Raw genomic sequence first — 18,316 nt, 5'->3', positions numbered from 1 at the left:
TAAGCACGTCACATTTCCATCTAGACATTTTACAGTCCTATAAATATGAAAATCAGAGCATCTCCACATTGTAAAACAAACATTGCCTGCATTCAATGTTTTTGTTCCTTTAATAAGTCAAACATTGCATGGCAACTTTACTGACCACCTCTCCCCTCCATAATAAACCATAAATCTTCTACTGACCAGGGTTTCACACACCTGCAAGCCCAAGGCTAGGGAAGCCTTGTGAAATCTTCATTCCAGTATATAATTAGTCTTCAGGTTTTTGTATAAGATGCCCATTATTTCTCCTGACTACATTCTTCTGAAATCTTATCATGAGATACTCACAGCTGAATATTTTTTCTCATTTTTTTCATCTTTCAGAGTTATGATTAGAAAGAACTGAAATAAAACCATACACATTAACTCAGTTGTTATTTTGACACATTAACTCTATAACCAGTAGTTGTCTTTTTTTCCAAAATCATTAGCAGGTATGTATTTCATGCAATGAAAAAGCATGATAGCTTATTTGGAATACCTACTGACAGAAAGCAGACAACTGAAGCACTTCCTGTCTGACTTTCATGAAAGCTGGGGACAATGAAGGAATTTAACAATAAGAATCACCAAGAGTTATTGCACTTAACTTCCTACTGCAAATCTGTTTGAATCCAGACTACTGACACACTACCTTTTTTGTCAACATCCCTACCAAGGCAATCTTTTTACATGTACATACTGACATACAATATATATACTGACAAACTATATTCTCTCCCATACTTACATGTACAATATAGATTTGAACTTTCAAATAATTTCTCCTTCCTATCCCTATTAAGTACTGAAATACTGACAACAAACAATTCACTCCTCACCAATACAGACAAATCATACTTATCCTCACTGTATTATCCTCTACAAGACCATTGACAAATCATACTTGATCTCATCAAATTCTTAATCATAAAACTGGCAAACCATATACCAATCCTTGAGGACTAATATACTGACAAATCATATATCAGTCCCTGTGGACTAGCATACTGACAAACCATAAATCCTTCCTTGAGGACTAACATACTGACAAATCATATACCAAACCACTTCATCCTATCCTTGAGCACTAACATACTAACAAATCATAAACCAAACCACTCCATCCACACTTTGAGGACTAACATACTGACAAATCACATACCAGTCCTTGTGGACTTGCATACTGACAAACCATATATCCTTTCTTGAGGACTAGCATACTGACAAATCATATACCAAACCACTTCATCCTATCCTTGAGGACTAACACACTGATAAATCATAAACCAAACCACTCCATCCAATCCTTGAGGACTAACATATTGACAAATCATGTACCAAACCACTCCATCCAATCCTTGAGGACTAACACACTGACAAATCATGTACCAAACCACTCCATCCAATCCTTGAGGACTAACACACTGACAAATCATGTACCAAACCACTCCATCCAATCCTTGAGGACTAACACACTGACAAATCATGTACCAAACCACTCCATCCAATCCTTGAGCACTAACATACTGACAAGTAATAATTCACCCTATACTAATAGTCATACTGACAAATCATACTTCTCCGTTATCAAAGACATACTGACAAATCATACTTCTCCGTTATCAAAGACATACTGACAAATCATACATCATGGATAACCTTTCCTTGATAATATGCTGACATATAATATTTTATTTTTCCACACCATATTCTTGTTATTTTATATTGTTTTAATAATTTAAAACAAAGATAGAAACATTTTCTTTGCATGGAGTATGAATATACTATTTTATTTCCTACAGCCCTGTTAGTGAACTGAACCGCATGTCAAGTTGACAATTAATTACCAGTACTAGATATTTATGTCTATATATGCACTCCATGAATAGAACTTTTTAAGTTAAATCTTGTCATTTAAATGCTAATAAATATTAAGAGAATATCATGTGGATCATTGACAATGTATAGGATTGAAATAGTAGATATAGATCACACAACATCATGTGAGGTGGCCTACAGCAATAGACAAAATACACTCGCATGAGAGATCACGTTGAATTTCTACCTTTTTACTGCTCAGTTTATATCCTATGCATTATATAAACAGGACTACTTTTCACTTCTTAGTTTACACCCAATATACAGAGGATTTTGTCTTACAAAGACACAGAACTATGAGGACTCAACTGTACCAAGACTTAAAAATTTGGTACACACATATACCTTTATAAAACTTACATATTCATCAATGCTGAAGGACTTTCCTATAAGAATTCTTTTTTAAATATTTGGTCTTAGGAAAAATACATAAAAGTGTTGTACTTGTTACAACTCACTGCAGCATATAATACACATTAACCCTTGTTGTGCTAAGCATTTCTGAAAGAAAGTCTAGATTTCGATAATCTGCAAATTTATGCAAACTGTATGCAAATTAGTTTTACAATAGTACTGATGCTGCTTGTTATATATAAATTAAAGATGAGTGATCTCAGGGTGGGGTGGACAGGGTGAGGAGGTGGTGGGAGGGTGGGTGAGCTAAAGCGGAAAAATGGGTCTGTCACTTGAAAATGGTCATTTTTGTTCATCTCTGGCCATTTTTTGCTACATGTGCCCATGATGTGGGGTTCAACGGGAGCAAAACAGGAACCAAAACAAATTCATCTTGCAGCCTGTACACTGTGAAGGCCACTAAAGCCAAATAAAGTGTGTTACAGTCACAAATGGGTCAGGAGTCCCCTGAAGGATCACTTGTGTGGAAAATTGAGGTTTTTGCCAATTTTTGGCCTCTGTTTGGCCTAAAACCGGAAGTAGTCAATACAAGGGGTTGAAAAAGAAATGGTGGTGACCGAAATCATTCTTATTTAGATTCCAGGCAAAATCAAGGGTTTGACACAGAAATGGTGGTGAGAGAAATCATTCTTATTTAGATTCCAGGCAAAATAGAGAACTACTGATTAATTCTACTCTGGCGAGGGTCCAAGAAATGAACCCAACTCCCTAAAAATCTCATTTTTTTCAGCAGCGGAAACTCATGACCTCTTCTTGTAGCTTTCTTTCAAGTCATTATTTTTTAACACAATCTATATCTGATAGCCTTATGCTAAAGCACAGTCACTCTGCTTGCAGATGAATACAAATTGCACTTTCCTAAACTAAGATTAACACTGCCAAAAGCAATAAAGCGAAACAAGGACCAATCCTGAACAGGTCTGGGTGCAGCATGACAAGGGTCATTGATGAAAAATTTTATTTCTCAAAAATGTGCATTAAATCCATCTTAGCATGCTTACATCATCACGATGCACTACAAGAAGGATTAAAATGCAAAATTTAGTCCCAAGAAACCAAGTTTTGCTTTTTTCGACTTCTCCTGTTAAAGTACAATGTAGCTGGTTTAAACAAAAACTTGTTGAACTCCTCCAAACATTTAGTTTTAGCACACAAATAGCTAAAAGCATTATTTTCTTTTGTTCACATAATTATCAACAACAGAACAAAAACACTTCAATAATTAAGACTTTCATATTGTGCACATGTTTCATAATAGCTCAAAGCATTTTAACTAGACTGGTTTAACTTATTTCAAATTTAATTAGAACTAGTAACTTTAAAAAAAAAAAGAAAATAACTGACTCATTTTCCTTCCAGTTCAATCTTTTTGTCAAAATAACAATTAAGATTATGTAATAGATATAAGAGGAGGCAAATTTCAAGAAAATATTCTTTTCTGAATTCGAAGATAATTTTATACTGGAATTCTTTATCATGAAATGCCAGTCTCAAGCCGTCAATATTTTCAAATTTTAGTCAATCAACATTTCTTCTGGTCTTTGTCCCTGGATTACATTATTCTGATTTCCCCCTGTATTTTGGTTCCCTTGATTACTCTTTAATAACTTTATTATTTTGACCAACTACAGTAATGCCATGAGTACCATTAAGTGTTTACATCTTCTGTAAGGTTAATATACAGATTTCTAACTTATTAAGTCATATTTTATTATAATATGGGACAATCATTAAAGTCTGTTCCAAAAACATTTTGGTGGCATATTTCACATTTCTTAAAAACTTTACCTCCCCCCTTTTCAATCAAAGGTTTAAATGACCAAAAGTGATGTAAGCATTTAAAGCATGTTGAAAGAATGCAGTGGTTTCATAAAGTTTATTTCTTACAACATTTATGTAGTATACTTTCTATACCAAAGTTCTTTCTTAGGCTGTCAAAATTATATTTATATTTTTTCTTGTTGAACAGTTCTTATCAACATTTTACGAGCAACAGGTTTAAAAGTGTTTTCCTGTGAGGTAACAAATTCAAAACAAGTCCAACCTCTAAAGAGTCTGAATGAATCACCATGAAAATTGGAAATCATGTGATCATATCATTTGATTAAGCGAAAAAAAAATGCTATGCAGGGGGAAGCTTGATGCCAGAACAGAAGAAAAGGTACTGATATGGCAAAGCCTAACTATATTTTTTGTGATGGAATGAAAGCTGGATACATTTTTGTATCTTGATTTTGTCATTTCTTCCTACTGAATTAAGAAATCAGCATGATAAAGAATTTGCTAATACATCTTGGCCATTATACATCCTTACTAAGGTGCTCTAAGCAAATGACAATTAGAAAGAAGTACAATAGGACCCACAACTTAGGTGTCTTTATAGGGACATCATTATCACACATAATAAACACTTGATAAGAATGATTATAGTAATTTGCAAAGAAATCTACTTAAATAGCCATAGCATCACCTGTCTAAGTAAACACACTTATTTGTAAAAGAAAGAATTAAAAAAAAAAAAAACTTTCTCTTATACATGTAGATATTCTTAATACAAAAAATAAAATTATATTTTAGCATTACTGAGAACAACCTCTATATACATGTATTGGGACACCTTTTGAGTCATTCACAATGTAGCATGTGCTTTATAGAGGTGATCTGTTATACATTATACAAAATACAAAACCAAATCCTAAATTTGCAGAATATAAATGATAGAAATATATAATAGATAAAGTAAACTGAACAAGAAGTGAAAACTAGACTTGAATTTTGAAAAAAATATGAATCAGATACAGTTTTAAAGAGCCAACCTAAAAAGCAGAAATTGCCTAAACAAAGCTAAACATACAATAAAAAAAGAACCATTATGGTAGGTGTAAATTCATGATTTTAAATAACAGAATCATGTGGAAGAAAACAACCTTAATAAACCTGTAATTAGTAATCCATAGGAGGTCTTTAGGAACACCTTACATGTACATCATGTATATTTAAACTGTGTCTAACATAAAAGTACTTCCACATACATTTGTATACATATAAAATAAAGCCTTTGGCATCTTACCCGGCTGGATATACTATAGTCCCAGTATTTATATCACAATCTAAGGTGGCATTTGAATTCCCTGTGAGACCAATCACTCGTTCTAGTTGCACCTAAAAATATAAAATAAAAAATTATGCATTCTGCAAGAAAATTTTTTTAGCAACTATCTAAAAATATCATGAGCAAGCCCACAAAGAATACCCCCACTATATATGGACTAAATGTAAAACCTTTGATTTGGATTTATCTCCCTTTAGAGTCATCCCACAGTTATTACATTCCTTCATGCACATCTAGATATTACACCTAACAGTAACCTTCTTATAGAAAAACATAAAAATTCCTTGAGCTGTTTAGGAGCATTTGTCCTTACGATGTTTAAATATGTAAAGCCACTAATATGGATTATGTCCCTTTGGAGTCCTCTTAAAGTAATTATATTCCTTCATGCACATCTACATTTTATACCAAACTTTCCTATAAAACTACATAAAAATCCCTTGAGCAGTTTAGGAGGAGTTGCACTTGTAAGGTTGTAACTTGTAAACCCATTAATTTGGAGTCCTCCAACAGTTATTATTTAGTGTTATAGGAGGAGTAACGGGTAAGAGATAGGTCCCTCTCACATGTCCCCATATTAACGATCAAAAGTCCAGGTTTTGCTATGTGACACCCCCAAATTGATTCAGATCAAAATCCAAAATAGAAGGTGCACAATGGGAACATGTAATAAAGATTCTGTGAAAGTTCATTAAATTTCAATCAGCAGTAAAGGAGGAGTAAAGGACAAGAGATGTGTTCCCCCTGTGTAATGGAAGTGAAACTACCATTCAGACAAGTAAAAGTTAAATTATACATGCCAAGAGGATAAACAATTTTACTTTTTTCAAAGTTCATTTACTAAAGGACTACCTAGATTTCAATTTGGGCATGTAGAATTATCATCAATTTGCCAGATATAAAAAAGTTCATAAAATGTTAACGTCATATAGTGATACGTTCTGTGAATTATGAACAATGCATTGTTCAAATGCACAAGATGGCTGGTAAGGTACTTTCAGGTGAAAATGTAACTATTTAATTAAAAAAATAAAACACAAAAACAGTAAACCTTATATAGTTTGTTACATTTAGTAATGCAGTAGTCATACTCTGCATTCATAAGCGAATGTTTTAAGTTAGTTCCTGACCCAAATATAACTTAGTGGTTTTTTTTTGTGAAAATGTATTCATAATGTTATTTCTCTATTTAAATAATCAATTATACTTACTTTGTCAAAGGACAGTTTGTACTGTTTTAAATTTCATGCTATAATAACACCTATTATGCCGATTTTTCCCAATCAGTCAAATATAATTGATTTGTGACTATTTAAATGTTCTAACAATACATGTAGCATTAACTTGTGAGCACTTTTCAATACCAAGAAAGTTGGTATAAGTCCTTTGATGTTATGCGTTATTATATAGATAGCAATGATTTATTAAATGCACCCTGTTTAAAATATTTCAAGAATTAATACTGAGAAATAAATTCAGTAATTTTATTTCTATTCCCAGACTCCACCTATGTTGCACAATATGAAACCCCAAATTCTGTCATATCGAAAATCAAAGTAGCAGAATGTCAATTCTTAATTATCAATATACATGTACTCTCTGGAAGTTTTATTATGATATGAGACATTGCAGATACAAAATGAGAACTCTTTTTATGTACCAGCCAATGGTGAACTCCATGCTATGCTAGTTGAAACCCAAAATTCATTCAGACAAAAAAAAGCAGAAAACAATTGGTAAATGGTAGGACTTGTGCACAATAATGAATAATTCCCTGAAGTTCCATAAAAATAAATTTAGTGGCCTATAAGGAGTTTGGGGCACCCAAGTGCAACTGAACAAAGGATGAAGAAACATACTAATTACATAACATCAGAAATTTATAAAAATCCAAAGGGAGATCACATCAATAGAAAGAAACCATAAGATGTCATTCCTCTACAAAGACTTTAGCATAACTAGTGCTTGCAAGTTGCAGATGCAGTTTTGGAAAAAAAACTTGTCAAATCATCAATCCAATCCCCCCAAAAATGCACTCAGATAAGGCTCCTACAGATCTAAACCAAATGTCTGAAATAGTTTTTAGGGTTTATAGTACACAGGCAAATATTTTTCACGTGAAATTCATGCTAATCAAGCTTCACGTGATATTCATGTGAAATTCACATGAAATTAACATGATTTTCATGTGAAATTTACTAAACACGAATTTTGTGTGAACATTTTATGTGAATTTCACATAAAGGCTCCATTCACCCGAATTTCACGTGAACTCTCAATTTATCTGCTCAACTCAGGTGAAAATCATGTGAAATAATTTTGCCTGTGTACTTCCATAAAGTAAGGACCAGTAGTAAAACCTCATATATCCTTACGAAATATAAATGTTAGCATTAATTCATGATACTAAAGTGTGACATCCATGCTAGCAATTATGGTACCAGTATCGCAATGCATATCCCTGAGCAGGTGTTCATCAAAACATGGAGGGTATAAAAATATAATGCATTTTCTTTTTGCCTCTTTAATGTTTTGTCAAAAGATATGAACAATGACTTATAAAATAGAGCACACATAACACTACAATATGACAAACTTTTGATAAAAATGTTCCACTGAACCAGTTGGTTTGATGAGTTTGAATGAAAGCGATAGTAGAGAAAATGGCTATTTGCATGAATAGTTCAAGACTACTTTTCTGTCCGATCTTCGTGGACTCACCCTATTTTTTGTGGGAAATTATTTTTTCACATGTCCTTAGAAATGCTACATAAGTGAAAGTTTTGTTGAATCAATTTACATATTTTTTTTTTAAATCCTGAAAATATGCACTTCACTATAGAAGTCTACAGGAATATTAATATGATAATGAGACCTAGTATGAATACAAGCATAAAAATGAACATGTAAAATTATTCAGTCTGATTATAAATCTATAACAACAACCCTAAGGTTGGACAGACAGATCAGGTGACTTTTAACATCTCCAAAAACTGTATATGCTTAGGATGTAGCATGAAAATTGTATGTAGTGCTGAAGCTTCTTCAAATCACAGCAAGTTTTACATATGTAGCAAGCAAAGCATTAAGGTGCAGAAAACATAACAGAGGGAACAATGAAAGCCTTATCATGTCAATGAATTATGAAGGATCTAAAAAGATTTTTATCCTAATGAAATATTACACATTAAATAGGATTCAATCTTGTCAAAAAGGAAATGGAAGATAGACAGATCTGAATATACGTAAGATAACATACTAATTACCATGTCATAGCCACATACACATACCAAATCATGTAGAAACAAATGAAAAATGTGATCAATTCTGTACATACATGTAGGTACAAAATGCCAAGGTGATAGCAAGTCAAGTACAAGGAAAACACTAATCAGTCCACTTTAAGGTGCATAAAACATCAGAAAAAAATTTAGGCAAAACAAAAACTTACTGGAACAGGCAGTACTTTTTTAAGATGTTTAGCCATGTAGATCAGACCAAAGTTATCATTTGTTTATTCATATAATGTGTACATTGTACATGACCTACAATATTACAACATGATGTCTGGCCTTAGGCTGTATCTTAATAAATTAAAATAATAACATACCATGTACATTTTGTAACAGTGGAGAAAAACCATGTGCTGTTACTTGTTCTTTTTTTTTAATTTACTACTTACTGAACCCTTCTCTGGAACTGAGGCAATTATATGCAACATTATGTTTTAAAAGTCAATTTGAAAATCAAATGCAAAATCAGTTTTTTTTTCTGTGACACCAATAGTCTTGGGACATTAAACTACTGCCTTAACTTGACTGCTGATAATAATATTCATTCTGAGCTTTCTCCAATACAAATAAAAGGCCTCAAATAACACAAAGCTTTATTCTGCCACTGCATAATAACATCTCCTGGTTACCTTTTCAGTTAGGAGCAATGTCAAAAACAGGAAACAGGCAACAAGTTTTCAAGTGAAAGTGTCCACCGCTGCACTCAAAAAGATTGCTGAAAAATCAACTACATCTATATAGGGCAAATTTCGCCTGCTTAATTTACAAAAAGTGTTTACAGGATGAAAACAACACATGAACAAGTCGAAAATATCAATACATGTATACTTATTTGTAATCACTCTGAAACAGGAACCCTCATGATCTGTTTCAAAAGCTCCTCAAGTAAATTATATTTTCCACCAATATCCATGTATTGTATACAATTGTACTTTATGCATTTTTTCCTTTCCTTTAAAAAGATTCAAACTTATATTTTTCATGGACACAACAAATGGTTTGGACACTATATTGCACAAAATTTTATTTTCAAAATCAGACCAAATAAAAGTGGCACAGGAAAGTCTGTATCCCTCACCTGGTTTAATAGTTTTGACAACTTGCACAGATGAATCATTCTACTTGTGTTAACTGAATGATAAAAGTGCTAATAAACAGTTGCACCACGAGCGCATTATATGCCCATTGTCTTGTGAAAAAAAAATGTTTTGGAAATAACACAGGGTTGTGCAGGATGTCTTGCTAAGTAAATCCTGACTCATTCCTTATTCCAAGTCAATAGGAAGTTTATATATGAGACCATGTTTTACATGATACCAAATTGAAGCAATTCTGATTAAGGGAGCAAACCTTTTTGCAGTGAAAATTTTGCATGTCAATACAATGTACATAAATTGAAAATTTTTAAGTTCCTTAAAACAGGAAGTTGATAAAATAAAAAAAATGAAAATTGTTTCAACATGTTTCAGTGTTCATGGTATATGTTTCTCTGAAATAAATTCCCCATCTTGGTCTTCTCCATCATCCATAAATGTATGGAGGGTTGGAAGGCAGTTTTTGTAACCCAACCACCCATACATATTTTTAAGGATTAATGCACCTCCTGAATTCCCCTCATACAGTACAAAATGTGAAAAAATGAAACTCCATTTTTTAAAAATTCAATAGCTCAAAAATAAAATAAAGAATCATCATCAAAAAGTATAGAGATTTTCAGATTTATATAAATAAGGCCAATATTTTTTTTATAAATTAATTTGAGATAAATACTGTAATCTGATTGGTTAAAATAACTTAGTTATATCTCAATGGATAAAAAAATATTGACATGCCCCTATTCAGTTAAATTCAGAGCTACTTTTCTCATGTTTAAAGATAAAAATATGTTTTAAAATTAATTTATAAGAATTGGTTATGAAAAAAATTTTGTCTATTGAAAAATAACATAAATTTTTCATGTGCATATTTTTTTATTGCACTTCACGCAATAAACAATATGCACATGGAAAATTTATGTTATTTTTCAATAGACAAAATTTTTATCATAGCCAATTCTTAAATAATGTTTTACGGAGATTTTTTCTAAAAATTGGGTCGAGGGGAGCAAATAAAAATTAAAGTCAAAATCTTGGCGAGTCAATGAAAAAAATAAAATTAAGCTAATTATTTTTCTTTTTTTTTTTTTTTTTTTGCTATATTCTAAATGTGCGAAAAGTAAAAGCTTTTGATACCCAATTTTAATATACATTTCACTTCTACAACTATTAAAAGACTGATTGATACCGTTTGCACAATAAAACAGAGAATACACACAAATTTTGACTCAACCATTTTCAGGATTAATTGCTTTCAATAAGAAGGTGTATAAAATATTTTTATTGTGTCGATACATATGTACCCCTTTCCAAGTTTGGCTAAATTTCCAAAGTGTTGTGAGTGTGTATTTCAAGTCATTTGTGAACATTTTGACCCTTCAATATATTTTTATCTAGGTAAATACATCAGAACCCATGCCACATTTGATCCAGTTAGGGTTATTAGTTGGAGAATCACATTTGTATTGTGTCATAGTTATAACTGGATGTCAGCATACTCTTGATATAACATGTTTTGATAATGGTTTTATTGATAGAGGAAATGATCTTGATAAAAAGCTGCAGCAGAGATGTGCAGTGTTGTCCATCTTTGGTTTATGTAAATTTATAGTTTATAGAGGTCTATGTTGGTTACAATTATGACATGTACATTTATTATAATGACCAGTAATCATCAGCTGTCCCAAGCCAGACAAAATGGTAATTATAGGCAAGATGTTTACCCAGGACAGTATATAAATGCAATTCCTTTAATTTATCCATAGAGGATAATCTTATTTCTTGGTGGTTAGAGAGGAGCATTTTTGGGATAAGATAATTATTTTGAATTTGCAGTTGGTATTTAAATACCAGTAGTTGCTTACATCAGTATCAAACTCAGAGGTGGAATGTTGGATGAGTCTTGCTTTGTAAAATGCAAATTTTGTGCATTACATTTTTACTATATTACAAGATATGTAGAGATTTAGACATAACTTTTAGTGTAATATTGCCCGCTGGTATGATGGGCAGTGTGCGAGAATGTTGCTTGTTTTTTTAGCATTTATTACAGTATCGTGCAGCTCATGGAGTTAAATATATAAATCCTTGTGAAGCTGTTTGCATAATAAAAATGTTCGTAGGACCATGGCAGGACACCTTTGTTACAGCCATCACAGCCATCTCACCGACAATCTCATCAGTAATTTCATTGACAGATATAGAAAGATTCACCCTCCTGTATTCTCCAATAAAAAGGAGTCTGAAATAATCGTAGGCCAACCCTCGACCACATTGTTGTTGTGGATGGCCATTGACCTTCAGTGTTTTTATTAACTAAAGATAAATGCAAAGAGCTTCTGATAGCTTACTAAAATAAAGCACTTGCTGACTGGTTGCTTCTTTTTTACTCGTCCAATGAAAACTTGTGATCTATTTTCTTTTATTTTCAGCAGGGGATTTTCTTGCAAAAATTCCAGGAGTCGGCAGAATTTACAAACATTAAATGAATTTCACATACTTTTATTTTTATTTAATTTTTACTAAATAGGGGTCAGCGGTCCTGTAAAACAGATCATAAAAAAGTGTTGGCCTAAGAACTGTGTAAAGTTTTATGCAATAATCATAAAAATAGTTTTGAGTTACAGCATGAAATGTGAAAAAAAAAACACTCCTATTTAAGTTAAAAAGTCCTGTAACTTTTTAAGTTTTATCCAATTTTCAGAGAGAGTATACAGACTGTTTGACTATCGTAAGAAACACCTATATTAAAGCTGTATTAGCTGTCATTTTCGTCAATTTTTGTTTCTGTTGAAATATATCTTAATTTTGAATTATTTCTACTAAATTGTACTTTTCCTGTATAATTTCATTTGATATCCACAAATAAAATGCATTTAATACATAAATAGAAATACATAAACTGACATAAGTGTCTATATATAAATTGTCTTACAAGACAAAATAGACCTAGATAAATTTGTATGCATGTGACTTCTGGTGACCTTTATCCGCGCATGTGCTGTAAGGGTCGCTTCTTTAATAACAAATCTGATTGTAAAGCGAAAGTGGTTATTCAAAGGCAAGGAAGACAGATGGACTTGAGACGTAAAGGAAAAAACTTCGAATATAATCCAAGGATCCTTTTGAAATTTACGCACATATACATGTATTGCGCTATAATGTGGCTTAAATATGGTCATTATTTATTTGAAAACTAATCATGAAATAGATGAAATGAAATGAAAAGAAGACACGTTCTTACCTGTGTATCCGTTATTGTCATTTTTTTTACCAAGGTTAAAGTATGTTTAACCCACATGAAAGTCCTGTCGGCAATCCTCAGAAGTAATGGCGAAAAATAATTAGATCAGAGCTATCGATCTTCTTTGATTTAAAAAAACACTGTTTTCACAATATTCTGTAGGTATTATCGACATTTATTGCTTCAACTGCATTACTACAAACTTATTTCATTGAATCAACAAAATTCAGTAGAATCAAAACTGAATAAATTTGGCAGCTAATGCAGCTTTAAGTTTCAAGAAATCTTAGATAACTTGTTTTCAAGTTACATGTGACATCATCAACCTTTTTTGCTGATTTACTTGTTCAATTTTGATAGTTAATAGTCATTTTTCATATTTACGGAATGCAAGCCATTTTGGCAAGTTTTTCAAAGCGACATAACCCACCAACACCAAACAACCTAGGTGGTGGTGTCATTGGGGAAATGGGAAACAGTCAACATTTTTTCTCGGAAACATAAACTATTTTCACTTTGGTAAGTACCTGAATGGTCTTAAATAAGTTATTTAAAAGTATCCAAGTAGACTTACCATGGCTCTATGAAATTGAATATTTGAATTTGAAGTTTACTGTTGTCCATTGTTCCATTTTGACAGTATACCAGTCTGTCAGATGGCAAATTTGTAGAAAGTTACTTCCCTTCGCTTAAAATCTTTTAAAAATGAAGCCAAAGTTGGAAAAATGAAAGAGGACTAATAAATTAAATTATAAGGATTTACTTCTATATTTTTTTCAGTGCTCCATGCTTGTTGAAAATAACCTGCTATGCACCACCGGGATTGAGGTTATTTCCTCAGATATATAAAAATACATATATATATATATAACAGTTATTCCTTAATGAGAATAGTCAAAGAGACAACAACCCCTTGGGTATGGAGGAATGAATTCCAACCTCTTATATTGTAGGATTAGTATTAGTCATCTTGTTTGGCTGCCAAAAACGTAGATCTAGTGGGCAGCTGCTTACTGATGTGGGGTGCATATTCTTTTCACATCTATATGAGTCTCTTTGATTGTATTGAAAAACTCATTCAGGATTATTGAAAAATGACAGAAAAACTCTTTGCCTCAAACACGCACGGTCAAATCATAAAAAGTGTCGTGTTGAATGCAGACAGTTTACCATAATCGGTCATGCACAGAAAATCTACACTTCTGGATAACTGTTTAGTAAATTTTGAAGTATTCAATAGGAAAAGGTAAACACTGACGTTATATTAGTTGTAACGTAGTGTATTGAAAGTGCGAGTGCTGAATATCAATAAGAGATAACTTACCCTTTGATTGATTGGGATAACACGGCTCCTCCTTTTAAGGGAGGGAGACCGAACTACCCTCTGGCTTTTCCTCTCCATTTATACATGACAGTGGTTCATTTTTTTTCAGTCTGCTTTCAAATCATTGCCAAGATCATTCATACAGAATACTGTAAGAGAGGCTGTGATTGGTTTAAAGTTTGTCCATAGTAAAACTTACAAACTATAATTAACTGATAATCGTAGTGATTCCAGTGAAGGGTATCTATCGATTTCGAGGAACACTTAATAGTAAAACATAACATTTATTCTTGGTCAATTTTCAAAGAAAGGTAAATAGATCTTCAAATCTTTTAACACACCTGTCATTTTTCTATGAACCAATGGAAATTAACCTAACAAATATAACGTTGAATGGAAGGGAAATAATTTCCCGCGTTCTAGAAAATCAGAAGAAATGGCTCGGTAGCTAGGGATTTGATTTGATTTTATTTTTTCGCAAATTTCATGGAGAACAACTTAAAAAAAACATCTAACTAACCACCCGAACTTTGTGGAAACCGAAAATTTGACCACCATCTGTAAAGTGTCTTGTTTGGTGGGTACATTTTGTTAGCGACTTCTTGCACTCGCAAGATGAAATGGTGGTTAGCACCTAACTTTTTATACAGCTGAGAAACGCGTTGTCTCCGAAATAGAGCTTATCGCAACTTAACTAGAGTTCGCACCATGAGTGATTCACTCGAAGTTTGTCGTTCTTCGCCGATTGACGAACTGTTGGGTTACGCAACGAAGTGCAACGTTCAAAAGCTTTATTAAAAGTCGGTACTTATAAAACATTACAACACAAGCTCTAATGAGAAATAGTTATTTTGCTAGTAATGTACAAATGTACGATGTCAAAAGATGCAAAATGAAAAAGGTTATCAATTATCATCCTGATAGTCTTCCTTAAATCGACCTAAAATCTTCAAGGTTTAGCTCACTAAAATTTGTGATTTTTTAAAATTCTGAATCAAGTCCATACATATATCTTCGCCATGGTAAATGGTGAAAAGGAGAAAATCACTGATTGATTGGGAGTTAAGTTTAGTAGAGCATTAAATTCGCCTGGATGTTGAAAGCCAGCCAAAATCAGTGGCTTAGAATATTTGACGATTAGCGACTTTGACTCAAGTCTTTGATTTATTTTTGTTAACTTGAAAATAAGTCATTCGGAGCGGGGTGGGGGGGTGGGGGTCAAGGCATGAGTCGGTCGGGTAACAGGAAACAGATGTATAAGGTAGAACATTACAACAAAAAGCGGCAAGTTAGCAAAAGGAATACAGTGGCAATTGGATTGAGAGCGAAGGTTCTAAAAAGGGGAAAACATCACAATTAATCAATTTCCTTTCAGTTAGATTTATTTGATTAGATTGTAAAACCCATTCTTCTATATGGTTCAAGTCTGGGGCTTTAGTAATACTGATTTTATTAAAATATATCTCAAATTTTGTTTATTATTACTGAATTTGAAAATGACAGCACCAAATTGTATGACATATGGTCAACTTGGATAATATCCACTTATTTTAGATGTGAAGCATAGAATGATCTCTCATTTGACTAAATAGCAGTCGACAGTCGAAATTATCTTCTGTTGTGTATAAGTAAATGCACACTATGCATTCACAAAATTGTCTTATAGTTCCTTGGTTAAATTTTGTCAAGAAGATTCTGGACGATTGTGAGTTGTCATACATATGGACTTCCCGATCATTTGTAAGTGATATGCGGCTGAAACTGACAATTAAAAATATTCTACATGATCAGTTCCAACAAGGGTGGAACGATATGATCAATGAAAATTCGAAAGCCATTAACTATAAACTTTTCAAGAAAGATATTTGTTTCGAAAAGTACTTCAACATTCTTAATGATAAAGATGTTTTTGCTTTGATTGTAAATTTAGAACAACAAACCATTGCTTACCTATTGAGCATGGTAAATGGAATAAACATGATATCTTTATACATAAAATTATACGGAAATAAAATATTGAATGCGACTCAGATCGGTCGAATTAACATCAAGTCAAAACAATAGAATAAAATGAACTATAGCAAATTAATTGCATGATTCAGAAACAAGACTAAGTGTTTCCTGAAATCACGAATGATAATTATATCATTGACATATATAGCATAGCTCAAGGTAGTAGTACTCATAACGTACATTTGGTGTGTTAGGTGCAGAGAAATCAAGGGAACCAAGATTCTAGCGGAAATCAAGAGAATGTTGCCAGAGACAAAGACCAGGCATGGAAAACAGAAAAACACAACACAGATCATAAAGTAACTAAACAAATACATACAAGGTAACAAAATAAATGAGAAACTCGGACTCCACTAAAAACTGGGAGCATGCACCAGGTGCAGAGGTTGATATTAAGTGCCTTAAGTATTTACTCAGGTCATAAGCAATTTTCAAAATTATTCCAAAGAAGTAACTGTGTAACTTGTTAACTTGAAGCGTTTGCTCTGTACCAAACGTTTTGAACCTTAGTAAACATCTTACGAATCATATTTTATGGCTAAGAATAAATAATGACCCTTCCAAAAAAAAAACATATGGTAGTAACATTTGATAACACCTTTAGATATTTGGATGATATTTTGGCTCCAAACAACAATGACTTCAGTAGTTATACTAAAGATATATATCATGTAGATCTGTATTTGAATAAAGCAAATATTGATAATAAAGAATGTCCGTTCGTACCGGTAATGGTAATATACTGTAAAAGGGTTGATTTTTCATTCTCTATTGTCAACTATCCGTTTTTAGATGGTGACGTCCCCTTGTCACCATCATATGGTGTTTACATAACACAAATGGTTGAATTTGCTCGTATTTCTAATAGTGTTTCGGAATTTAACGAAAGAAATCTGCGTCATAAACTCGTAAAAACATTCACTAAAGTTCTCAACCGATGTTTCGATGGGGACATAACTTTTTGTAGTGTTAAACTTGTCTGGAGCTGGCATGTCAGTTAATTGCTAGTAGTCCTTAGTTTGTACATTACTTGAGTAGATAGGGGCAACTCTTTCGCTGTACCTGTGTTTAATGGTTTTTGGGGCAGCCACAGCCTGTTCTGTGGTACGAAGGTTTCCACGTCGTTCATTGATGACCTATGGGTGGCCTTAGCTAGGATGATATTTTCATCCCGTTGGAGTTGTTGTCTCTTTGACATATACACCGTACATATTCTCCTTAATTCTCATAGTTATACTCATCTGACTCTAATAGGAGAAGATTTGAAGTCAGTTGATCAGGAAGTTGGAGTGTCGAGATATGTTGTCTCATGAGTGCTTGATATAATGGACAGAAGAGTAGGAAGTGAATAGCAGGTTCTATTTCGCCACATTGACATAATGGGGATGGAATGATATGTTTATCGAAAAATAATGGGGATGGAATGATATTTTTGTCGAGAAGATCTTTATTTAGCTGACGAAGTCTGGCGTATAGGATTTGACGTTTGCGTGATCCGCAATAGTTATATATTGGGTTTTTTTTACCCCATTATCGAGATGGGTTTTGAAAATATTTACTGATGGCGATGTGTTACATGTAATATCATTTGGTATTGTGTATTCCATAATCGAATAGTGGAGGAGAGAAAATGATTAGAATATTGGTATGTTCTACAACAACTTGATTGGATTAGGCCAGAACTACATTTACTCTGTTATGAATCAGAGTTTGAAGATAATACAGCAATATATTTAAAATTAAATCTTTAATTACGCTACCCTTGACTTGGCACATGTCAGATCGTGTGTTTTAATCAGATTGACACACGTAATAACTCAAATTTGGAAACAACATGATTTAATGATATTTTTAGATAAAAAAAATCCTTGTCCCAAGTGCCTGTGCTACGCCCCTTTTTCAGACACAGAGCACCGG

The 18,316-nt window shown here is 32.7% G+C and overlaps 1 protein-coding gene across 3 annotated transcripts in view; it reads right to left on the bottom strand.

Moving 5' to 3' along the window:
• Positions 1–14,636, bottom strand: part of LOC148623737 (uncharacterized) — an 83,737-nt gene extending 69,101 nt beyond the window's left edge. The window contains exons 1-2 of one of the 3 annotated variants that reach the window (XM_088565800.1): positions 14,387–14,636; positions 5,390–5,481 (exon numbers count right to left, since the gene is read on the bottom strand). In XM_088565800.1, the coding sequence (XP_088421926.1) occupies positions 5,390–5,481; positions 14,387–14,464 (170 nt within the window). In that variant the 5' untranslated portion in view covers positions 14,465–14,636. The remainder of the gene's footprint in view (positions 1–5,389; positions 5,482–14,386) is intronic. The other 2 variants (XM_088565803.1, XM_088565802.1) reach the window with 2 other exon arrangements.
• Between the last annotated feature and the right edge of the window lie 3,680 nt (positions 14,637–18,316).

Source organism: Perna viridis, chromosome 2, assembly GCF_037379345.1.
Source record: "Perna viridis isolate PV_CMFRI_1.1 ecotype Kerala chromosome 2, ASM3737934v1, whole genome shotgun sequence".
Lineage (NCBI taxonomy): Eukaryota > Metazoa > Mollusca > Bivalvia > Mytilida > Mytilidae > Perna > Perna viridis.
The sequence above is the reverse complement of the archived record's forward strand: the minus strand, read 5'-3'. Positions and strand labels throughout refer to the sequence as shown.